Below are 24,116 nucleotides of genomic sequence, written 5' to 3'. Positions count from 1 at the left end.
CCGTGCGTGATCCCGACATCTGGCGCAATTTTTCGACATGTTTAGCAAGTTTGAATCAAAACGAGAATTTTTGGGTTAAAAACAAACAACGTTTTATTAATTGAACTTGAACCATTTCTAAACTAAAATAATTGACATTTCGTTGTAAAATATACAAAGGTTAATCGAAAATTTCGAAAGTACTCAGGACTTTTCGCACTGCCATCTATTCAACTGAGGTAAAAACCTCCTTTCACAACAACATCAAAACGTAAAATATTACATTTAAGGTTAGATTATTAAATGTCAATATAAAGATTTCATTATAATTTAAAATGGACATAACATTCTTAATAGCGATTGCAGCTGTTTTAGCAGTAATCATTCTTATAATCGGGTTGTACTTAAAATCCAAACAACCCAAAGGTAATGGAAACTTCAACCATATGTTTATGCTTTTCACTCACCCTTTTACTTTCTAGTTCGCGAAAACAGGGCCAGGCCCGTACCGAATAGGGCAAGGGAGGGTGGTCCCAGAAGAGCCCAACTTGCCAGAAACAGGGGAGCTAGATTGAGAGCAAATGGTAAAGGAACCAAATATAAATTAGCCCGTCCAATCTGATTATTTATTTTTAGCTGTCCACCAAGAAGATGCAGAGTCTGAAGGTGACGAGGTTCCCGCTCATGAAGATGTGGAATTACCTGATGGTAAACTTGGCGCAAAAAAACGTGCCAAATTGGAGGCCAAGGCTGAAAAGAAAGCTGCAAGAGAAGCTGAAGAACAGTTGAGAGCGCAAAAGAAAAAAGAAGCAGCTCTAGCTGAAGAGGAGAGGAAGAAACAGGAAGAGAGAGAAAAGGCGGAAGAGAAGAGGCGTGAAGAAGAGGAAAAGAGGGCAAAGGAGGAGAAGGAAAGACGCGAGTATGAGGAATATTTGAAAATGAAAGAAGCATTTTCAGTGGAGGAGGAAGGATTTGAAGAGGGTGAGGAAGGAGACCAGCAAAATTTGTTGCAAGAGTTTGTTAACTATATTAAAACAAACAAGGTTGTTGTGCTTGAAGATCTGGCAGCCCAGTTCAAGCTCAAGACACAAGCTGCTATTGATAGAATTAAGGACTTACAAAGTGATAACATTTTAACAGGTGTTATTGATGATAGGGGCAAATTTATTTATGTGTCTCAACAAGAAATGGAAGCTGTGGCAAAGTTTATTAAACAAAGGGGAAGGGTATCCATTGCTGAATTAGCTGAGAATAGCAATAAACTCATAAACTTAACTCCTAGTACAACTGTTGTAAAGTAATTATCATTTAAATATATGTTGTTATTTTATAAAGTTGTTGTGATTTCTTATAGACACCCGCACAGCAATGTGTTCATTGTATTTCACATTGGGAAATTTATTTTAACTTAATGATCAATTATCATTATTATTAAGGCAGATTGTGAAAATCAAACACTAAAATCCATAAAAAAATATATTTGATATATTAATTACAGAAAAAAATTATTCAGACATTTCGTCATCTTCCTCTTCATCACTTGTAACATCTGGTTCATTAATTTGCTCTTCACATTTGGGACAAGTGCACGCAAATATGTAGTTCTCCATTAATTCTTTTCTTCTGGAATGCCTAGATCTTGCCAACATACACTCATCCAAATAGCTAATGCAAATTTCCTCCCCAGCTTCAATATCTTTTACTGCCATAAGTGAAAGCCTGTGGTTATTATGTAGAAATGTAGCCTCTGCATTTGGAGTGCAGCTATGGTTGCTAGCACTTTGCAAAGTAAACAGACCTACACCTTCATTATTCAAAAAAGTGCCTGATTGTTTGTCCATGTCATCATATAATTTATCAATGAACTTATCTAAGACTTCCTGTTCAGCATCTGGCAAACCAAGTTCTGTAGTTCTAGATACCCACTGGCTAATTGCACTTGTTCCAACACCTTGTCCATTTGTTCCAACTAATGCAAGCAAAGATTGAAATCCGTCCATTGTCAACAACTGTTCAATTCCTTGATGTTGTGGTATTGCATTAACAAGCAAATTGTGAAGGTGAGAGATGATGCCTGAGAATTTTTCCCCCAATAGCTTGTGAACCAGTTCAGCATCTTCATTAACAGTTCTGTGGCAGAATTGTAGGGTTTGTTGTAAAGCTTGTTCAGGGCTAGGTGACTGTAAAATCCTTGCCAACAATCTGGGAATCACCATGATTGTATTTGTCTCAGGTGGATAGTGTAAATTTCTAAAAAGTATCATACATTCATTTCATATCATAACATTCAATTTTCTGGTATATTACCTCCAAGCCTCTTCTAGTTGTTCCAAAGGATGGGCACCAGTCCTTTCATGTGTCTGAAGACACAGCAAGCGGTGATACTGATTAAATGATTCCACTTGACACTCTGAAGAGCAGTAGGCCTCCCCACATTCTGGACAGGTCACAATTTTTGATACGTCAGTGATGCAACAGTCGGGATAAGGCAATTCAAGACCCGGATTTCCTGATAACCTTTGTGCATTTTCAGCAGCAGTTTCTAAAGGTCTACAAATATCAGGTAAATTATTTGTTATATAACTACAATTATCTCACCTTAAACAATGGTGACACGCTTTGTATCCATACAGAGCATTCCAGGGAAATTGGCAGGAAACCACAGGATCTTCTTCGAATATTAAAGATCCCTCATCAATTTTTGTTTTGGCAAAAAGTCCTTTGCCCTAAAGAAATTAAGACAAGAATTTATAAACGTTATTGAAATTTTGTCTTACCTTTGAATTGCCTGTTAGTCGGACTTCTACATTCATTTTTTAAAACACGCTTGTTTACTTAGCACTGCGCAAAATTTGAGGTTATTTCACACCTCTTCTTCTTTCTCAATCCTTATGCATGGTCAATGTGATTAATATTTATTAACATTTGTTTTTTTGGTGATTATCGCAGTTTGCCTGTGATTTATTTGTATTATTAATTTATTACGTAGAGCTTAAACAAAGATCGTTAGTGATGTAAACCAAACTTAACACAGTTAACAGTAGTGTTGACGTCTGTCATCTCAGTCCTTTAAAAATGTTTGAAACCAATCGATAAGATTAGCGCATTTTTAAGTAAATATTTCTAGTCGTCGTTGTGTATAGTAAGATAATAAGATAGTTTTTATTAGTGAGCGAGATATAATTCAAAAACAGGTTGCGCATTTTGATTGAAAAAATGGAAGAAGATTTGGAGATTATAAATACAGGATTTGAAAGAGTTTTTGTGACAGTAGGAACCACAAAATTTCCAAAATTGATAGATGTGGTTACCAGTTCTGATATACATGAAGCATTCCTTGAATTAGGTGTGACTTGCGTTCTTCTACAGTATGGAAAAGATTATCCAATTCACTCACTGTGTGATAAAGGGTTTAAATTACTTGAAAAACAAGAGGATTCTGTTACATATTGTTCCCCAGATAATGAAATAGTATTCCATTGTATTGAATATACTAATAAATTTATTGGCAATATAAGAGAAAGTGATTTAGTTATTGGACATGCAGGAGCTGGTACTTGTTTAGAGGTTCTAAGGGAAACTGTACCATTAATAATAGTCATAAATGAAGATCTAATGGACAATCATCAACAGGAACTAGCTGAAAAGTTACAGGAAGAAGGATATGCTTATTATTGTAAAACTGAACAACTGAAGAATGCATTATTAAATTATAAAACAAGGAAACCTTATCCTATAGCAGATCCATATACTTTTCCAGATTATTTAGATAAGTGTATGGGATACACAGACTAAATTATTTTCTTTTGTTATAAATGTTTGACATTTGTGATTAAAAAGGATTTTAAAGTGGAGATCATTCTATAGTGTGTTTGTAAATTTTGTGGGTATATAAAAATTGTGTAACGTATAAGAACTTGAATAAATTATTGAGTTAAAAATTGTTTTAATATATGATTTTTTTTATAATACACAAACTGCAAGAATTTTAATAATCTAATAGTAATCTTATTAGATCAAACATTATATTATAACATATTAAAAATACATGTTTAGCAAAAAGTTTATTTATAATTAAAAAATATACAACAAAACAATATTTTATACTAATTTTTTGGCTTCAAAGAAGCTTTTCAAGTGTCTCATTTGCCATGCACCCATAACCAATAAGACTGCTGTCTGAGTGATGGACCACCATAATACTCTGGAGTTTGTGCTTTCACTTGTTTGTCTGAATCTTTCTTCACGATACTGAAATTCATATAAATTAATACAAATTACTTTAAGACATACTTTATCAACATTACCCTTTGATAATTTTGTTCTTTGGTAATCTGTTCAACTTGGTCCAAGAGTTGACGAATTCTCAGTTGTAAGTCTGATAACTTTTCCTTCTTGACAACTTCACCATAGTTAATGGCATGTTCACCAACTTGAATGTCCAGATGTACCCTCAGCTGAGAGCCTGAAAACCATGCACTGCTATTTGAGTACATGCAAATTACGTGTTCACCAGGCGTGTGAGACGTAAACGAGATTTTTCCCTCCGAGCTGTACACTCTGGACAATAATGTTTTATCATCTGGATCACGGACTTCTACATGCATGCCAATTCCAGGTGATGAAGGCATAAATCCACCACTTTTCGGGTCGTATAGCTCCACTTTGTAGTTAACTAAAACGGGTTTACGGTATTAAAAGCTCTCAGAAAGTATAATATTGATACAAACCAATCACATTTGTTTCATCTGGGATTTCTTCTATAAAACATTTTCTTTCGGTTTCTCCAATATGGAAGTATAAGGCGGTTGATAAATCTATTATAATAAAGAGGACTAGAAACGAAAATATACTTTTGAGTAACATATTATTCGTGTGTTTTTATTTTGAGCTGGACAATTTCTACACGTCACCTTCAGAGATAAAAAGACCTGTCAAATGAAATGACTGACTGCATATAGTGACATCTATTTTATGTGTGTGTTTAGTACCTGAATTTTCGGTTATTTTTCTACAGATTTTAAGTTTCATAATATTAACATGTTTAATTATTTAGTATTTTAAACAATTACTTAATTTAGATATAATTATTAGTAGCAGAGTGCTGTTTAAAAAACTATAGATTCCTGTAACAAGTAGTCTTCATCCCGCGGAACACCTTCACACCGAACAAAACTGCATTATTTCGATTTTGCGCAGAAGCACTAACATAGTAGTGATTTTGTACGGGTTGATTATTGTTTACGGCGTTTATGTTAAAAGTTTACGGACGTTTGTGAAAACCGTTAATTGTTTAAACAGACCAATCACATAATGAAAGAAGCATCACCGCCTGTTTCAGCGATGGCGACTCCAACCAACGGTAGTGGCAATTTAGTAGATGAATTTGAAGAAGCGTTTCAGGTAAAATATATTTGTTACAATAACGTACGATAATTATTGTCAAATAATTCTAGCACTGTCTCAATGTGTTGACCAAAGAGGAGGCAGTCCCGACATCTGACAAAGATGAAATTAAAGTGGAGGTAGAACAAACCACTTTAAGATTCATAGACTTGGCAAGACAAATGGAGGCCTTTTTTCTACAAAAACGTTTTTTGCTGTCTGCATTGAAGCCTGAGATGAATGTGAAAGAAGACATAAGTGAACTGAGATTAGAACTAGCTAGAAAAGAGGAGCTCCTTAAGAGACACTATGACAAAATAGCAGTGTGGCAAAATTTGTTGGCAGATTTGCAAGGATATCCCAAAAGTCCTGCACAGGGTAGTACGACACCAGGCGTGAACAATGGAGGGTCTGTGCCTCAGTCACCAATGGCCCCCATTCCTGGCAATCAGACTCCGAATCAGATGATGCCGAGCATCTCCCCTGCTATGCAACAGCAGCTTCAGCAACAGCAAATCCAACAGCAGCTACAAATGCAACAGATGCAACAGCAACAACAAATGCAGATGCAACAGATGCAGGTAGAACGACGTTGATCTCATCAAGAGCATGATTGTTGTAGATATTTATTTGTAGATCGTATGCATTTTTAGTTTTTCAATTATAAATCTCGATAAAACTGGTTTAGATCATTATAGGAAGTATTATATGAACAATTTTGTAAGGGCGCCATGTTTACTGGAGGTACTATATTTGGTTTGCACAAACTATTGAAATTAAAGGCAAATGGGAAATTAATGACATGCTAAGTTTGACTACAGCAAACTAAGAATAATTATTTCTGGTAAATAATGGGAACTTACCCTCTATGTGTTCTTCGTGTTAGAGATTAGAGGACTGTCTTAAGAAATGGCTCTACAAAATGAGGTTTCTTAGGACATCTACTGCCCTTTTAGTCACTCATGTATATTTGTATACTAACTCTCAGGGTTTTTAGAAAGTGGCAATATTTGATAATGATCAAATAAATGTGATATGTACAATCTAGCTTTTTAAATTGTACTGAAAATGTAGTATACATTGTCAACTTGCTCAAATGTGCCTTTATTAGAGATTTCAGTTTTTATTAATAAATGTATTTCATATACTATCATAAAATTTGTATAGCCAAATTTGTTGCAAATCTATAATTATATAATTTAATCTCTCTATTTAACATGTAAAATTTGCAGGATATATAATAAAAATTTTCCAAATCCACTCCAATGAGTTTTATTTGTTACCAATGTTGTGCCAAACTAAAAATAGAGGGTTAGTAGTAGCAAATATTAAACAAAAAAATCCTGAAAACGTAATTCAGGCGAAATAATTAAAAAAATTATAAAATTGTGTTTTGGATGATAAATTTCAATAAGGCTCCAATTTTTCACATATTGCTATGAAAATATTTATGATAAAAATATATATATTTATAGTTAATTAGATACTGTTTTTTACTTATTAGTTTAAGTATAGCATTATTTTGTTTTATGATTTTATTATCAACCAAGGAAAAATGATCTATGATCATGAATTTAAATAGGATTTTTTACACTGTCATTCTAAAACATTGCATACACACTTTAAGTTGCACTATCCAAGAGCTTTAAAAGGTAATTATTTCGAACCTCTTTTGTAAAATGGATAAAATCACTGATTAAATTGTTTTTTCAGGAGTCGTTGCAGGTGCCTCCGGGCATGTCACCTGGCACGGTCGGTCCCGGCATGATGTCCCCACAAGCGCAAGCGATGTTCATGCAACAGGGATTGGGCGGTAGCAGGGGCGGACCGTTTGTACAGCAGGGCGCCGCCGGAGTACTGCAAGGTCCGTTGGCTTACTTAGAGAAAACTACGAGTAATATAGGTAAATCTGGATGGCTTCTCGTAGCCCGTAGATGTGCCTGATACCCACAAGATCTATCGTCCTAATGACTTACTTTAACACGTTATTTACTGAAAATACCAGTCGAAAACTGTTTGACGTACAAAGAATTCTATTAAATATTTTCCTTTGCACAATGTGACTTCGTTGCACAAAATTACTAAAGTTGTGTGTGTGGTGAAAATGAATTTTTCTGTTTTGTTTCAGGAATGACGGATGGTCGCAGATGACGCGGGCGCGGGAGGGGGCGCGGTCGGGGCAGGGGAAGGGGCAGAGGCCGCGGCCGCGGAACCTTGCCCGATTACTCGTCTCCTTAATAATCCCCCTCCTGGGGCCGGAACGACTGGTTCATACCTTTGTTCTGGCCGGCGACGACGCAGTGCTACACCGAATTGCAGGACGACATCCATTCGTATCTGTATCCGAGCGGTAGTTAGCGTCGCCCTTGTTTATAATCTTTTTAATTCGGGTCGGTGCAATACTAAATTAATGGCGATGAAGTGATTTTAGTTTTCCGAGTCTGAATTACCAAGTCGGTATACTGTGATGACTTTTTAAAATATAATAATATGTATGCAGTCTGGTTCATTTGAAGTGTGTGAAACAGCTCTTATTTAGGAAGATGACTTTTTTACACTGATTAAAATAAAAAGAGTGAGAGCAAACAACGTTTTTTATTTTTAATTTAATTAACTAAAACAAATGGACTATCCTGTATATTTCGTGTGATGCAGTATTTTGACTTGTCTACTTTATTCTTGGAATGATAATAATATAGTGAATTAATTTTTACACATCCTATTTTACGTGATATATGTAGAACATTTATTTATAATTATTTAATGATTCAACTATCATTCTTATTTTTTAAATTCAGTAAGTAAATAAAAATTGCAAATTTTCAAAATGATTTAAAATTACATTCTAATATTTAATTAAAAAGTATTGCACAAAATTTTGAAATAATGTGATGAGAAAAAATAAAAGGGGATCAATTTTAAATTTAACTAATGTCTAATTTAATTTTTTTATTACTATTATATATCTTGTGTAGCAAATCTGTTAGTGGGAACTTTACATGATGTTTAAATTTATTGTTAAAATTTTTCTATTAATTCCTGCTTATTTTTTCTCATCATTTTGGGGCATATTGGCTGAAATTATCAAAAATTATTTATTACATCCAGTAAATGGATAAAGCAATACTTTCACTTATGAAGACTAAATAAAAGTAATAAACCTATTTAGTCGAAATACTTCATATGTAAATAAAACCATTAAAAAGACGTCAACGTCTGGTTCGTGATTGTACAAATGCTTTTTAGTGATAGATATTAAAAATTAAGCATATAATAATTTTCATACAACTGGAATAAAGAAGCTGGAAATGCTTCAATTATGCCCGAAGTTTTTTTCGGAATTTTATTTTGAATTGCTCAAATTATAAAGTTTATAAACAAAGGTATTTGCCTATATTTTTAGAATAGGATTTTTATTATAAACACAGAATAGTAAATAGTTATAGGTTGCATTTAACAGAACGGAATGATTAATTTTACTGGGACCAATAGTAATGGATTTGATTTTAATATTTCCCCAGTGTTGTATTGTTATGTTTAAAATCCTACAAATGTTTATCAAGTATATTTGATGTACCTAATGAAGTTTTTAGTGGAAGAAAAAAAAGGCTTGAATGCTTTAAGCATTTTTACTAGACCAAACATCTAATGGTACTTAGTTTGTAAATTATTAGAAGCATTTTATGGTTTAATTGCAGTTTCTTCCACTATAAATACTTACTTCCACTTCCATTTATTGAACGTAACATATTCAAATTCATAACTTTTTAATAAGATTTTTACAAGACACATTTTTGCAATTAAAATATTACGGTTTGGATTATATGCCTAAAAAATCATATAGCTTATGCAATTATTTATTTTTTAAATTATTATATTATTGTAAAATGTTTTGTTTGTATCAAAAATTTGTTTGCTTTAATTTGTTATTTATTTAAAAGTGTAATTTTTGTGTTTATTTTTGTCAAAATTTTTAAAATTAATCTGATTAAAAGATGTCAAATAAGACTTAATTATGAAAATATCTCAGGCGTAAAATAATTTACTTCCTTGGAATGATTTGATGGTCATGATTGTTTTATTGTCTCCCCAAAAACTAGCTTTAGCAATCAACGAATATGTATTGATATGAATATTTTTTGCAACACCTATTTGCGTTTTCTTATAGTTACCATGTAAATATTTTAATAAGGCCACATATTGTGCAAATAATTGTTTACGTGTAACGTTACCGAATTTCAAAATTGTGATATGATGGAAAATAAATCATTTAGTACATACCGTGTTTCAGTACCGTTTATTTACATTTCTACACTTAATAAGATAAAGCTTAAGCTAGATTTAATTATTTATTATTAACCTGCGATTCCACAAACTCAATTAAAGTCCTTGTGGGTCTTCCCGTCATGCCTTTGCTGAGATACGGCACAGAATGATCTGGACCCATAACACTGGCAATGTCTAAATGCAGCCAATTCGTTTTCTCCGGTACGAACTCTTTGAGGAAGGCCGCCGCCGTACAACTGCCACCACCTTTACCTTTACCAATATTGTTAAGGTCATAGGCGTTATTTTCGGATATTTGTTTGGTGTAGTGCTTCCACAACGGGAACCTCCACACCCTATCGCCCGTTTCAGATCCAGCCTTCTCCAACACCTGGTACAGTTTATTGGAGTTGGTAAAGACGCCAGTGGCTGCATTTCCTAAACAAACCACCATGGCTCCAGTCAACGTGGCAATATCCAACACCCATTCCGGACAAAATTCGGCACTGTAACACAACGCATCTGCCAAAATTAACCGTCCCTCGGCGTCCGTGTTGTCCACGCAAATTGACTTTCCGTTACGGGCCATTACAACGTCTCCAGGTTTGGTGGCACTTCCCGAAGGCATGTTTTCGACCAAGGGAATGAGCACTTTGATGTTCGCCTGAACTCCCAACCGGGCGATTCCTTGAATGGCGCCAAAAACTGCTGCGGCACCACCCATATCTGCCCGCATGTGGTCCATATTGGCGGCAGGTTTCAAGCTAATGCCGCCCGCATCGAACGTAACTCCTTTGCCCACCAAAACGTACGGTTTACTATCCGAGTTTTTGTATGTTATTTCCAGGAATTTGGGTGGCTCTATGGATCCCCTGGCGACACTGAGGAAGGAAAACATTTTCTGGTCCTCGGCCCATTTTTTGTCGTAGACTTTAACATCAACGCCTAAAGGAGTTAAGATAGAGGCAGCTTCATCGGCGAAAATGGACGGTGTCAGTAGATTGGATGGTGTGTCAGCGAGTCTGCGTGCCAGATTTTGTGCTTCACCTTTAATCGAACCCCGTTGAAAGCCACACAAATCTGCTTCGGACGGTTCGAACCAGTCAACAGTTGGCAAATCATCCTTTTTGCTTTTGAGTCCTTGGTATTTCCAGCTACTAAGAATTCCTCCTTCGGCTGCGGATTCAGCATCTCCAAAACTTTCGACTGTTATATTTTTAATTCCGGCTGCATTTAATGAATTTACTCCGGCTGTAAATTTAATTTAAATGATTACAATAATTATGAATTATTTATTATATTACCTGCAGCTGCAGCACGCACAGCTTCTTTTTCTTCGGATATTATTTCTAATTCATCGGGTTCAACGCATTTTTTACCCAGACCCACAACTGTTACGGCTTTGTAACACTCGTCTAGACCCCAGAAAGTAAAACTCTTACCTTTTTTGATCGTGTTTCCTGTGCTGAAATCAATAGAAGAAATATATTTAACATTTTATTATTAAAAGTAAAACAAATGATTCAGGTCAGTGGATACTTTATTGCAATAGTACAACTACTTCACATCGATTGATTTATTGACAAACTGCTGGTTATACTATGTATCAGTAATGGAAATCTATTAATGAATTTATTATTTTCTACACACCGATTTTATGTATTACGACAGTTATAATGGCAATGAAAAATGGTGCAAAAATTTAACATTCGTTAAATAACAAAACAACCAACATTTACTATAATCACACTTGGGTTAAAAATCTATGTAAAAACATACGGAGTATTTCTTATTGACACTTAATGGCCCATTTTTTTATATCTTTAAATATGTATATTTTCTATGCACATATATTATATACAAAATATTTAAATTAATTTTATTTTGGCAAGCTCGAAAAATTTCTACAAAATATATATATGCATTTTTATTAAATTATAATAACAGTTTATACAAAAATTGGAATGAATATGTTGCCCTTAATCGCATACAGGCGGACTAACAATAATTATTTGTTGGGTTGGTCAAAGTTCTTATATAACCAAGGTGTGTTTAATATATACTTGGACGACGTGGGCATTATATATTAGCCCTGTATGCGTTCAGAGTAACAAACACTTAAGTAACATCAATAATAGATTAAATTTTTCTTAAAAACTAAGTAACATTTTTAAACAAATCTTATCTTACATCTATGGACCACACTTATTAACAATTACATAATGTAAAAGGAGTACTACAGCTACAACATTTATGCTAGATGAGCAATATTTAGGGTACAGCTTTTAATCCATGTCAGTTATAAACTGCGACAATTTCGAATTTTTTCATTTCAAACAAAAATTCAACCAATTTCAACCGAGCGTTAAGTATGCCTGACTTGTGGTTTCTCCTAACATTTTGGTCTCAGTAAATATATGTTTTTAACTTTACTTTAATAGCACCAATGGTTTGTCTTACACAGCAAATACATCAACGAAACACCAAAAAAAAAACTACTGTATAATTCTAGCTTAAGTTTGGCACCCAAGTCAAAATCAACAACTAAATAAATCTAACAATTAAGCTGCCTGGGTCACTATTTAATACTTTAAAGAACCGGGATAAGAAAATTTCTTTGGAACATTTGAATCTACTTACATCTATAATTGGCTCAAACATTTAAGTTGCTTTTTGTGTTAGGTACATTCGAAATGAATCAAGTTCAGGCGGACAAATTATACAATAATTATAATCACAATTAATTTAAAAATACATAAAATTGTCAATATGACAAAATAAATTTATTTACCCACATTAAATATATAAATTGTGCGTGCAGGACTTTACAATCACCTACTTTAACAACGAACTGATATACGTACTTTATCAGTTAATTGTTGAAGTGGAATGGGTAGTTTCATTTAACTTATGAATTATTTAGGTATTTACAACACGTTAAGTTTCATAATATACACATGATATTCTTACACTATTTAAAATAAATACACTCATACAAACAAATAGTCTTACGATTATGATTGTCATAAAAGAAAACTTAGGATGAGTTGAAAATTAAGTTTTATGATGTCACAATTATTCAGAAGATTGTATCAAATAAGTACTAAGAAATTAAATGGTTAGGTTCAAGCTAATATGTATGTGTTACTTGATATGTAGTCTGTTTTTAATACTGTAAAATTATTTGAAAGTAACTTGGGATTTGCGCTCAGTCTCATTTAAATGTAAGTGAGTACAGGTATCATATTGCTTGAACTTACGATGTAAATAATATTAAAGTGCTTTCTAAGGGGATCTTCCAAATAATTTATTTAAGAAAAAGTACAATTTTGTGCTTTATAACAGGACAAACTGTAAATTTTAAAAAAGTAGATAAATCTGGCAAAACATATGATAAAATTGATAAAGAACTCATTTATCATTTTTAAAATTAACAAAAAGATTTTGGTAAAATAAAATTCTCATCAAAATCATTGCACAACAATTGCAAGGCTAAAAAAATTCAACAACTCTATAAAGAGTAAAATTGACAAAATTTTAACAAAATATTATATTATAATAAAAGCTGCATAAATATTATATTACATTTTTCTAACAGTTGATAAAATGTATAAAATTAATCAGCTTTTATCGAAACAATTTTATTAAAGTAACATAATCTAAGACAAATTGTACTTTTCCCAGAGCAATGGGCAACAGCTACAAATAAAAGTAAAATTGATTTTCAAAATTAATTTTAGACTAATTCCAAAATATTAATGATACCCCGACTGTTAGCTGCCACCACGACATTCGAATTCTGCTTCCAACAAACGGCGGAAACAAACTCGTTGCCGTCATCCTCGCGCCTTTCCTGCTCCAGTACACCTTCCACGCCCTCGAACTTGTAATTGAACAATTTTTTACTAAGACCCTTGTAATAAATGTAGAGGGCATTGTTCTCGGAGCCGCAGGCGACATAATCACCGTCCGTGGCCAGACCGACAAAGTTCTTTTCGTTGATGTGCCCGACAAACGACCTCAAACAGTAGGGCGTGTTGACGTTCCACATCTTCAGCTGCGAATCCGTCGATGCGGAGACTATATCCTCGCTGTTCAGGAACTTAACGTAGCTAACGGCCTTCTTGTGACCTTTGAATACGGCTACCGCCTCCTTCATGTTCCTCAGATCGTAGTAGTGGACGCAGTGGTCCGCACTGCCGAACGCCAAGTGGGTCTGGCTTCTGGGATTGAATTTGACACAACAAACGTTGGCCTTCGCCTCCAGCGTGGCGACCGAGTGCTCCTCGTTCAGCGAGTAGAGCTTGACGCGTGCGTCGTCCGATCCGGAAGCAATGAGTCTCGTGTCCACGTTGTTGAAGTCGACGCTCCAGCAACGCTTCTCGTGTTCCTGATACGTTTTGGTACGCTGCTTGGTAGACACGTCCCATATCGTCACCGTGCCTTCGTAGTCGCTGGACGCCAGGGTGCTTTTGTGGTAGCCGTGCCAGCTGATGCACGAGATCTTGGACCGCGACACCATTTCGGCGACCGGATGATGGATGTTGACCACGTCCTTGACGACTGCGCCGTAATCGAACACCTTTATGCGTTTGGTCACGCCCGCTATGGCGAAGAACTCGTTGTCCTTGTCAAACTCAATGCTAGACACGATCGTGGAATTATTGAACAGGTCACTGGAGTAGTTTAGCGTAGCGAGAACACGTAGGGAGTTGTAGCGGGAGAACTTGATCAAGCTCTCGCGGAAATCGTCCAGTCCGGAGTGGATCTCCAGAGCTGGCTTGGCAGTTTTGTCGGTCGTTTCCGAGCCGAAGAACAAATCTTTGGAACGCGTGCTGAAATAACAGTCAACGAAATCGTCGAAGTATGCGTGCATTCTCCTACGTTTCACCGCCAATGAGTAGGAGTGTTTGGAGGGCTCACGTTCCAACGATCCGGTCTCCTCCTTACGTCCCGTCGACGTTCCAATTGTATCAATCAAGTCTATCATTTCCTTTTTCATGGCGTTAACTGCGGCGTCGTTCTCCGACGCCGAGGCCACCGTCTTCTCCACCTCTTCCACGGTGGGACATTTATTATGAACTTCCTTCAGTTTCAAGTTCACCTCTTCAATGTCTTGCTCAATGATGGCTATCTCCCTGGCGATTTGGCTCTGACGCTCCTTCTTTTGTTTCAGCAGGTGCTTGAGGAATTCCAGAAGCAGCCTGTTTTGTGCGGCACTGGATTCCGCCTCCAGAAGCTGCTTGCGTTGCGTCAACACTTCCAGTATTACATTCACGTCGGGCAGCGTCAAATTCTGCGATTCCGACGCCACGAAATCCCTTAAGCCGTCGGACGTGGTGCCAAATTCGCCGGAGCTGTCTCTGGTCATGCCCAGAGACTCGTAGCCGTTCTGTCTCAATTTGTGTTTCTTAATTAAATCGTTCAGTAGAAAGTTTGGAAAAATATCGTCTGTGGTGATCGTGGAATCGCACTTAGGACAGCGCTTACTGTTCTCGATCGCCAAACAGATGCAGTTGTAGCAGTAGGTGTGACCACATTTTGTGATGTGCGCCTCGTCGATCAGATTGTAGCAGACCGGACAAAGCAGATCGGCGTTCTTCTCCTCGTAGGAGCCGCTGACGGTGGAACGTTGCCGTTTGGGCGTGCGGATCGACGATCGATTGGTCGACGTCGGAACGTTGGAGCCGCTATGTGACGAGGCCGAGCTGCTACGGCCGTCTCGGCTGGTCGCCATGGCAGTATTTATTTTTTCTGTGCGTTATATTCTAGGTCTTATTGGGAAATCGACCTGAAACAATCAAAGGATGCTTAACTGAATTTATTACTTGAATGTGTCACATGAGCTTTTTGTTTGTCCGATTTATAATCTGTTGAGTTACCTTTTACCCAATTTCCACTATGTATACATATTACTACATCTTAAAGTAATAATTATAAAATTTTCTCCTGCAAATTTGTATTAATCGGTTACTAGTTACAATCGAAATTGAAAAATAACCTTAATTTTATCTGTTTATATTTATTGATATAAATGTATTGCCAAGATATTATAAAATAAAATTATGTTATATAATTTTCTAGCAGTCTATGGTCTGTTTAAATGAAAATATTTAGAATGTTAAATTCTGACATTTATTATATATGTTATAAATTGAATGTTTGTTTGAAAATTAATAATGACAACATTCAAAAAATTATATTGTTGAACTATTAACATTAACAATATGATTACATGTATTTTTATTGACTAGAAATTAGGACATAAGGACAAACAAAAAATAACAAAAATAAAAAAGTTGATAGGTCTCAAACAATGAAAGCTTCAGGTCGAATAAAACTATACTTAAAATATTAACATAAACCTCTGCTAAATTACAATAATAATTGTATTAACAAAAATAATACATAAACATGTGTTCTAAGTCATAAAATAAGTGACAAATAACATCCACTTACAATTTAATCTGTTCCAAAAGTTTGCCTTTACTTCTTTGGTTGAAGGTTTCAGCTGCAGTTGTTAACTCAATTCCATTATCACCATTACTGTATACACCCAGAACAAGACCTCTCTGAAAACCCTTGTTCTAATTGAAAATTCAAGCACGCTGCGTGTTACGTACCTTATCAGATGTACTCGAATACCTCTGAGACAATCTAAGAGCTGAAGGTAACCTAAGAATTTTTTTGCAGTTTAAAAATAATGCCATACTTCGTTAGAAAAATGCAATATGTGGCGGCTTGTAGATTTCTTTGACTTGTGAGTTTGTTAACTGTGAAATTTAGTTATGAAATTTTATATTGTCAGTCTCGGAAAAGGCAAATGGAACTTGGAAAAATCAACAAAAATTGATTTTTGACAGTCTTCGGTCCGTCACTGCACGGGACGCCGGTAGATCGCGCCGACATCGTTCGACCACTACAGTTTCCGATAAAAATTTATAAAAACCATAAATTTTTTATTCTCCGCTTTTTATTTCCCAAAATAATTGTAAACGCGTACAATTACCAGACTTTTAAAGCAATCCTACAGAATAAAATTTTAGGTAAATATTCTTTATTAATTATTAACGGATTTTCAAATTCATTGTATACTACTTCCAAAAAATATTACTAACAATTCTATTAAGATAAAATTTAGAATAACGCATTAATAAGTGGATAATTGTAAAACGTTTTTTTTTTACAGAATATATGTTTTAACTCATAATTATTTTTAATATTTAACGATTTTGGCATAAAAAAAAAACATTTAAAAGAACAAAATGGACAATTCTCAGAATTCTATAATAGATGGAGATCAAGCACAAGGAGAGGCCGGTTCATCACAGGAAGAAAGCAACACCATAGAATTGGCAAGGTAAGAAGTATTACAAACTACTTTGTATCATTTGATTATAATTTCGTAAAACAATTAAAGTAGGTTGAGATTATTGGAAGTCATAAACGTTGACAATGGGATTCCCCCAGCCGTATATTGCACCCAAAAATTCAAATATATTCTTATATTAGACTTTGAAGCAACATGTTGGGATAAATATACCCAAAATAAAGGTTTACCTGAAATTATAGAATTTCCCTGTGTACTGTTTGACACAAGTAGAAGGATAATTGTAGAAGAATTTCAACAATATGTGATGCCATGTGAAAACCCAAAACTAAGTCCATTTTGTACTCAGTTGACAGGTAACAGGTGTAAAATATTTGAACTAAACTTCTTTAACTTATTACTTCCAGGCATACATCAATCACAAGTTGATAGAGGTATCCCTTTACAAACTTGCTTGATGATATTTTCACGATGGTTGAAACATAAATCTTTTCAATACAATTTTTCTTTATACAAAACCGAAAATAACAGGGCAGTGTTTGCTACATGGAGTGATTGGGATTTAGGCAATTGTTTGATAAATGAATGCAAACGAAAAAGAATTTTTAAACCAGATTACTTTTCAAAATGGATTGATATAAGGAAATTATACGTGGTAAAATTAACTATATATATATAAAATATGTGAAATTTTTAATGAAAATATATATATTTAGATGCATTACTTAAGAAGACCAAAAGGATTGCTTGGTGCCTTAAATGATGTAGGATTGACTTTTCAAGGTAGGGAGCACTGTGGCCTTGATGATGCCAGAAACACTGCAATGTTAGTTGGAAAGATGATTGTAGATGGTGTATTATTTTCTATAACTAGTAGTACAAGAAAAAACGATACTTAATTTGTTAAATGAAAGACATTTTGTATATATATACAAATATATTTGATATTTTAAATTAATTTGTATTTTTTAATAATTGAATATTACATAAACTGATTCATAGGATCTTCTTCCCTTCTCCGTTTTAAATAGTATGCCTCCATTTCTTCTTCTGTTGGCTGTTTAGCCTCAAACATACTATTATAAGGTCGCTTCCTTTCATCCATAGCAAGTATCCTCTCAGCTTCTTCTCGCCTATCTTCTTCAGCTTTTAATGCTTCTTTCAGTTTATCCTTTGCTTCCTTATTTTTCTTTTTATTTTTTTCTTTCTGCTTTTTCTTTTTGTTCTTTTTCTTCTTTTTCCTTTCTTTCTTTTGCTTTTCCTCATCATCACTGGAACTAGAACTGGATTCATTTTCAGATGAGGAAGCCTTCTTTTCCACATTTGTCTCAGTATTTTCCACAGGTGGAGGAACTGTGTTTTCATTCTTACCACTTTCTCCAAGACAGTAGGAGTTCTTTATAAAAGAGTGGCAACACTTATACCCCCAATGTCCAGCCTTCCAAAATGAACCCCAAACAGAGGTGTGATTATTAATATACACATCTTCCTCATATTTGGATTTAATAATTTGTTTTTCTTCACCTTTGATAATTTTTCCAGACCTTGAATATTCTATGTAATCCTCAGTCTGAGCCAATAGTAAAGTTTTTGGTGGCGCCTGTAAGTGTTCCTCACCCCCATATTTTTCTAAGATGTTATCTTGTATTTTGCCTTTAAACTGATCTTTCTTCTGTTCATATTCCTTTTGTAACAACTCCAATTTAGTAGGCTCAGCAAGAAGATGGACATCAACACCTTTCTCATATGCTTCCCAGGCAAACAATTGAGCTGTAGCATGTTTTGTTGTATCACCTGTAAAACGAACAAAATTTTCCCCTGCATATGTGTCATCCTTGCTTGGATTCGGATTTTCTCTCATAGAACGCGTTTTTGGATCATAATAAGCTGAATTTGGATCCAAATTTCTCAAGTATTTAGCAGTGTCTTCTCTTATCCTTAAATTTCTGACAGTAATTCTTTGTTTACTGTCTACTTTTGTACCAGGCATATCAACTTCATCTACATATTTGTCCTCATCTTTATCTACTTCTTCGTCACTATCTTCATTTGCATTTAGTTTATCAGCTTTCAGTTGTCTTTTAGCATCTTCTACCTTCTGGAACTCTTCAATAACTGACTTATGTTCAGAGGGATCGTACCCACTCCATCTGTCTCTTTTTCCATCAAAGCTTAAAGCCAAATTCTTTTGTATGAACTCATCGGCAGCAATGCAGGCACCTGAATATTTGGCTCCAACCTTTCTCGGCCTTTCCATGCAATCCTTCTTTTTATGTGTTATGGCACCACAGTTTTCACATGCTCCCTTTCTGTATTTTATAACAACTTTACTAGTGTCCACACCTCTTTTGTACCACTCATCAATCTCACTATACTGCTTCTGTTTCTCTTCCTGAGGCCGCTGATGTTTGAGAGTAGGGCCACTTGTTCCATAATACCACGGAGCTGTGGAAATGTACTGGGGAATGTGCGGGTTGATGTCTTTACCTTCTTCGTCGACTGCGGCGGGTGCGGTACCCGCTTTTCTCGCCTCCTCTAACTCCTTTGCTTTTCTCCAGTCCTCCCTAGACTTTTTCTTCGGCTCATCCTCGAATTCCGCCTTGGACTTGAGGATCTGGGAAATGGGCATATTCTGCGAAGAATTCGCCATATCGGATCAACTAAGTCGTATTATTATTATATCATATTAAAGTGACGCTAAAAGTGTTTATATTTTGTTCTGTGACTTGATGTCAATCTATTTAGGTAAGAGGTTAGGATTCTTCTTCTTGTTGTTGTTGTGGTCCCATTGATTTATTGATCCTTAATTTTTCTTTAATATTTTAATCTATTCAATTATCGCATAATTGCAATTCCACAATGAATTGTATATTCATTGTTGTGTTGGAATATAATTTACAGGTACGTTAGGATTTCTCCATCCATAAATTTAGATTTAAATTGTAAAATAATACATATTGAAATACGAATATTTAAATTGACATATGATTTAAATGTTGTAAAGGGCGATTTATACGATATACCCACATCGTTATGGACACACAGAAGAGAAAGTTAAATTTTGTCGTTAAATGGTAAAACAACTGTTATAATCATTTAATTGAAAATGTATGAATATTATGAGGCAAAGAACAAAGACTATCTACTTACCATTTGTGTAGCTTATTCAAAATCTCATTCAAAGTTTTAATTTACAGTTTATTAAAATAAATAGGAACACCAATTTTGTAAATTTGTAAAAATATAGTTTATTATATAATATATCATATAATGTACAAGGATTTACTGTTAATGCTGACTCCAAACAGAACTTAACTTAGGCATCTACAAAGACTAAAACAGGGTACACTTGGATTAAATTTAAAGACAAATTTCAAATATCGGCCTAATACATTAGACGAAACCAAATAGAGAAGACAAAAACTATAGACTAAAAATTTTATAGATGCCGCAGACTCTCTAAGAATACCACTTTCATCACTGTTGCTGATTCGTAGTTACGATACCAAACCGAAAAAACGGCTTAGTCAGCAGGTGACCACCCTGCAATTACATTTAAGAAGTCGGATTAACCCCATTATTAACTTGAATTTAGTTTTCTAATACGCACTAATACTAAATTTATATTTTAAAAGACAAAATATTTCTCGACGTCAATAAGTCGAGCGCGGTAACCCATTTACGAAAGCAATCTTGTGATGAATGTGGTGTCCTAACATCTCTTATTTCACTTCACGAGCTCCCTCGGCTGGACACGACAGTTGGTAGAGAAGTTGTATAAGTGTACGTGTTGGTCTTCCAGTCATCCTTCCCTCGGTCAAATAGGAGTATACTCTGTGCTCGCTCTTGAAGCCGACTCCAGTGGTGTCGAAGTGGATCCAGTCCACGCAGTCGATGAATTCGTTGAGGAAGGCGGCACCCAATGGTGAGGAACCGTGTCCCCAGCCTTTGTTGTTGACGTCGTGCGATCTGAAGTTGGTGACCATCTTGGTGTAGAATTTCCAGAGTGGCATCCTCCACACTCTGTCGCCGGTGATCACGCCGGCTTTGCGCACCTGCGACCACATCACCTGTGAGTTAGTGTAAACGCCGCTGGCGGCTGATCCCAGCGCAGCTCTAACTCCGGGTGTTAAACTGGCCACGTCAATGATCAATCTGGGTTTGTGTGTCGATTGACCGTAAACCAAAGCATCGGCCATAATTAAACGGCCCTCATTGTCGGTGTCGGTAATCATTATTGATTTTCCGTTTAAGCCAACAATTACATCGCCGCATTTTACGGCCATGCCGCTGGGCATGTTCTCGCACAGCGGAATCACTGCCTCGATGTTAATGGGCAAGCTAAGTGCGGAGGCGGCACGGATAGCGGCGATGATAGCCGCAGCACCGGTCATATCGGCACGGTACACATCCATTCCGGGGCATCTCTTCAAGCAGAGGCCGCCGCTGTCGAAGGTGATTCCCTTTCCGACCATCAATATGGGTCTCTGATCTATTGGAGCGCCACAATAAGAAATCTCAACGAATACAGGTGGTTCGCAAGAACCCCTTGCAACGGTGAGGAAGGCGTTGAGTTTCTTAGATTCAATCCAATCCTTGTCATGTACCATGACCTTGATGCCGCAGGGGCACAGCTCATTAACTGCCTCCTGTGCAAAGTGGAGAGGTGTCATCTGGTTGGCCGGAGTGTCTGAGAGTCTGCGGGCCAAATTTTGAGACTCTGCCTTGAATAAGCCTCGCTGGAAACTTTCGGCATCGCAATCATCGAACAATTCCAACGTAGGGATAACTTTCCAGTATTGTCTGGATCTGTTTTCTTGGTATCTCCACAGGGCTAGGGCACTTCCTTCTGCGGCTTGTTCTGGATACCCCATTCCTTCGATAAGGATTCTGTTCACTCCTTCACGTTTAAGAGCTTGCGCCCCCATGCCGGCCCCTTGACGAACGGCCTCCATACCCTCGTCGATAAGTTCCATTTCATTGTAGCCCAAGTTTTCTTTGCCCAGTCCTACGACGACTACGGACCAGAATTCCCGGTCCATGTTGTTGAAAATACGTGCTCCACCCTTTCTCAATTCGGGGCCAGCCCTTTGAGAAAAAATTAATTTAGGACTCACATATGGGGGCAATTTTTATTGTATATTTACCGTTTGAGAAGGTCTGCTAACTTTCCTCCCAAGTGGTCATTGAATTTAGATGCAGACTTGGTGAACACGGGTTCTTCATTTTCGCCTTCGTATATGCCCAAAATTAAGCCTTTCTATAATTGGGGAAAAATATTTATTAATTTATGTTCCTAAGTTAAAACATAACTGTAATGTAAAGTCTTTGATAGGGTGGAGTAAGTAAAGTATTCAACCAAAAGTTTGAAAAAATTTAACTTACTTTTTCGTCGCCACAGTCATCGGAGCAATAGTTCCTAATGCTGGATACACGAGGAACAAGGTTTTTGAGAATCCTCAATGAACTTGTAGTAGTTGTAATTACTCCAGCCATCCTTTTAATTTATTGTATTTTCATTTTACGTTTACCGCAGAAATTTGGAATAGTCGCATTAAATGTGGACCAATGTTTGTTAGTTACCAATGTTCAATTATTTTCAAGGTAGATATGATTTGTTTTTGTTTACTGTCAAATTTTACTGCTGAAACAAGTGAACTCGATTAATTTTTTATTGAAATAAACAATAAACATATCCACAACGGCTACGGTTGCTAGGGAACGAAAACAAAAAAAATTAAACATTTTTCACAGTTAACTATAAATATAATAACGAATCTTACCTTTTTGTAAATGAACCTTAATTATGATGTCTAAAATTATACAAAAATTTGGAGGAAATATGATACATTCAAAAGGGGGCTCACACTTTTAAACGCTATTAAAAATTAATTGAGGGACAAAAATTTTGAATTCAATTTTAAATTAACTTTCGACACTATAATAGTAATAATAATAATAGTAATAATAATAATAATAATGGTAATAATAATAAAAAACTTAATTAGGTTGAATTATTTCTAAATAGTAATGCTTTAAATATAAAATATAAATATATTAGCTTTCGAAGTTTGAAATTAAATCTTATTGAATTGAATCTGAAATAGGTTTATTATTAATCTAAGTAATTGTTTCGTATACCTCCCCCGTTTTATAGAAAATTTGAAAAAATTTTCTGAAAATGAGAAAGCACTACTAGAAAATAAGACAATTACTATTGGGAATTCAAGTTTCAATCCAAATTTTATAATTAAGTAATAAAAAAATTAATACATACTTAAATTAAAGTAGAGCTATGCATTAATACGTTATCACTTGTACATATGTATTGAGAATAAATTAAAGTGTACTTACAAATTGTCTGGAAGAGTTGAAATGCCAAAGCTAGTACATCTGCGCACTGAATTCAGAAATTATGTGAATACTGTTTGGCATATGTTATAAAACAATATATTCCATGGTTACAAACTTCATTTGTTAGTTTATTTTGAGTAACTTGATCGCTAAATCAAGTAACTACATTTAATCAATTGAATTAGAAAGTCGGATTGTTAACAACATCAACTCACCGTAGATTTTCCAAAAGGTTTGACGTTTAAACAAATTTTTAGTTACACCATAGATACATTGTTGTTTTGTACAGTATTGTTAAAACTACTATAGTCTTATTCTATAAAATGTTACAAATACTTTTTTGAATTGAGAGGACATAAATTTGGGTAATTTTATTTTGAAAGAGATTTTTAATGATTACATCTGTGTTATCAAATTTGAGATTAACACTTTGTATGATATACTTCTTGTTTTATAATTTTGGCCCACTTGTGTGGCATAGACTCGACCATTTTATGAATATACGACAAGGCTATATTCCTTCAAGATTCTTGAATTGCTAGGATGAGTTCATTTATATTTGAAAATGTAAAATTTTTATGTTGATTTTGGTTGATCATTCATGTTTTCTCTAGGGTTGATGTCTGGAGATTGGGATGGCCAAGACAAAACATGTATGCTTTGTCTTTGTAGTCAATCGTCACAATTTTGAGTATGTCAAGGTGGGTGGATGCAGACCGATCAAATATTTATTGGAAAAATATAACGGTTAATATTCCGTTTTTTAAAATTTTAATTCATTTTGTTTTATTATTTTCCCAAG

General features: G+C 35.2%; 10 protein-coding genes across 13 annotated transcripts; 4 read left to right on the top strand and 6 right to left on the bottom strand.

Annotated features, from left to right (window-relative positions):
* The first annotated feature begins 95 nt into the window (after positions 1-95).
* LOC109593997 (DDRGK domain-containing protein 1) lies at positions 96-1,313 on the top strand. Its single transcript, XM_020009157.2, has 3 exons — positions 96-405; positions 462-563; positions 616-1,313. Exons 1-3 carry the CDS (start codon positions 315-317, stop codon positions 1,278-1,280), a joined length of 858 nt encoding a protein of 285 aa, XP_019864716.1. The 5' UTR covers positions 96-314; the 3' UTR covers positions 1,281-1,313.
* Positions 1,314-1,442: 129 nt separating this feature from the next.
* On the bottom strand, positions 1,443-2,947 carry LOC109593960 (histone-lysine N-trimethyltransferase SMYD5). The gene is made up of 4 exons (XM_020009100.2): positions 2,757-2,947; positions 2,578-2,705; positions 2,287-2,529; positions 1,443-2,229 (listed from the first exon to the last, which is right to left on the bottom strand). Exons 1-4 carry the CDS (start codon positions 2,790-2,792, stop codon positions 1,485-1,487), a joined length of 1,152 nt encoding a protein of 383 aa, XP_019864659.1. The 5' UTR covers positions 2,793-2,947; the 3' UTR covers positions 1,443-1,484.
* A 96-nt stretch (positions 2,948-3,043) lies between these two features.
* On the top strand, positions 3,044-3,929 carry LOC109593961 (UDP-N-acetylglucosamine transferase subunit ALG13 homolog). The gene has a single exon (XM_020009101.2). It carries the CDS (start codon positions 3,196-3,198, stop codon positions 3,772-3,774), a length of 579 nt encoding a protein of 192 aa, XP_019864660.1. The 5' UTR covers positions 3,044-3,195; the 3' UTR covers positions 3,775-3,929.
* A 101-nt stretch (positions 3,930-4,030) lies between these two features.
* On the bottom strand, positions 4,031-4,908 carry LOC109593993 (transmembrane emp24 domain-containing protein eca). Its single transcript, XM_020009141.2, has 3 exons — positions 4,710-4,908; positions 4,287-4,654; positions 4,031-4,230 (listed from the first exon to the last, which is right to left on the bottom strand). Exons 1-3 carry the CDS (start codon positions 4,843-4,845, stop codon positions 4,081-4,083), a joined length of 654 nt encoding a protein of 217 aa, XP_019864700.1. The 5' UTR covers positions 4,846-4,908; the 3' UTR covers positions 4,031-4,080.
* Positions 4,909-4,993: 85 nt separating this feature from the next.
* On the top strand, positions 4,994-7,537 carry LOC109593992 (mediator of RNA polymerase II transcription subunit 28). 2 transcript variants are annotated; one of them, XM_049965302.1, is made up of 4 exons: positions 4,994-5,382; positions 5,436-5,945; positions 7,078-7,228; positions 7,493-7,537. In XM_049965302.1, the coding sequence occupies exons 1-4, from the start codon at positions 5,293-5,295 to the stop codon at positions 7,513-7,515; spliced, it is 774 nt and encodes a 257-aa protein (XP_049821259.1). In that variant the 5' UTR covers positions 4,994-5,292; the 3' UTR covers positions 7,516-7,537. The 2 variants fall into 2 exon arrangements, with proteins under 2 accessions (XP_049821259.1, XP_019864698.1); XM_020009139.2 differs by having other exon boundaries at positions 7,078-7,267; positions 7,493-7,530.
* A 2,172-nt stretch (positions 7,538-9,709) lies between these two features.
* Positions 9,710-11,710, bottom strand: LOC109593950 (cytosol aminopeptidase-like). The gene is made up of 3 exons (XM_020009089.1): positions 11,694-11,710; positions 10,935-11,095; positions 9,710-10,857 (listed from the first exon to the last, which is right to left on the bottom strand). Exons 1-3 carry the CDS (start codon positions 11,708-11,710, stop codon positions 9,710-9,712), a joined length of 1,326 nt encoding a protein of 441 aa, XP_019864648.1.
* LOC109593991 (E3 ubiquitin-protein ligase COP1) lies at positions 11,153-16,280 on the bottom strand. The gene is made up of 3 exons (XM_020009138.2): positions 16,254-16,280; positions 16,090-16,202; positions 11,153-15,421 (listed from the first exon to the last, which is right to left on the bottom strand). Exon 3 carries the CDS (start codon positions 15,365-15,367, stop codon positions 13,367-13,369), a length of 2,001 nt encoding a protein of 666 aa, XP_019864697.1. The 5' UTR covers positions 15,368-15,421; positions 16,090-16,202; positions 16,254-16,280; the 3' UTR covers positions 11,153-13,366.
* A 268-nt stretch (positions 16,281-16,548) lies between these two features.
* Positions 16,549-17,918, top strand: LOC109593987 (ERI1 exoribonuclease 2). Of its 2 annotated transcripts, none has more exons than XM_049965409.1 (5): positions 16,549-16,676; positions 16,820-16,990; positions 17,054-17,316; positions 17,368-17,615; positions 17,677-17,918. In XM_049965409.1, the coding sequence occupies exons 2-5, from the start codon at positions 16,896-16,898 to the stop codon at positions 17,857-17,859; spliced, it is 789 nt and encodes a 262-aa protein (XP_049821366.1). In that variant the 5' UTR covers positions 16,549-16,676; positions 16,820-16,895; the 3' UTR covers positions 17,860-17,918. The 2 variants fall into 2 exon arrangements, with proteins under 2 accessions (XP_049821366.1, XP_019864693.2); XM_020009134.2 differs by having other exon boundaries at positions 16,550-16,676; positions 17,051-17,316.
* A 24-nt stretch (positions 17,919-17,942) lies between these two features.
* LOC109593985 (pre-mRNA-splicing factor Slu7) lies at positions 17,943-19,707 on the bottom strand. The gene has a single exon (XM_020009130.2). It carries the CDS (start codon positions 19,608-19,610, stop codon positions 17,943-17,945), a length of 1,668 nt encoding a protein of 555 aa, XP_019864689.2. The 5' UTR covers positions 19,611-19,707.
* A 476-nt stretch (positions 19,708-20,183) lies between these two features.
* On the bottom strand, positions 20,184-23,430 carry LOC109593986 (cytosol aminopeptidase). Of its 2 annotated transcripts, none has more exons than XM_020009131.2 (4): positions 23,315-23,430; positions 22,346-22,601; positions 22,108-22,220; positions 20,184-22,048 (listed from the first exon to the last, which is right to left on the bottom strand). In XM_020009131.2, exons 2-4 carry the CDS (start codon positions 22,454-22,456, stop codon positions 20,683-20,685), a joined length of 1,590 nt encoding a protein of 529 aa, XP_019864690.1. In that variant the 5' UTR covers positions 22,457-22,601; positions 23,315-23,430; the 3' UTR covers positions 20,184-20,682. The 2 variants fall into 2 exon arrangements, with proteins under 2 accessions (XP_019864690.1, XP_019864692.1); XM_020009133.2 differs by having other exon boundaries at positions 22,346-22,604; positions 23,315-23,426.
* Positions 23,431-24,116: the final 686 nt, after the last annotated feature.

This window comes from Aethina tumida, chromosome 3, assembly GCF_024364675.1.
Source record: "Aethina tumida isolate Nest 87 chromosome 3, icAetTumi1.1, whole genome shotgun sequence".
Lineage (NCBI taxonomy): Eukaryota > Metazoa > Arthropoda > Insecta > Coleoptera > Nitidulidae > Aethina > Aethina tumida.
This window is presented reverse-complemented; position numbering and strand designations above follow the sequence as displayed.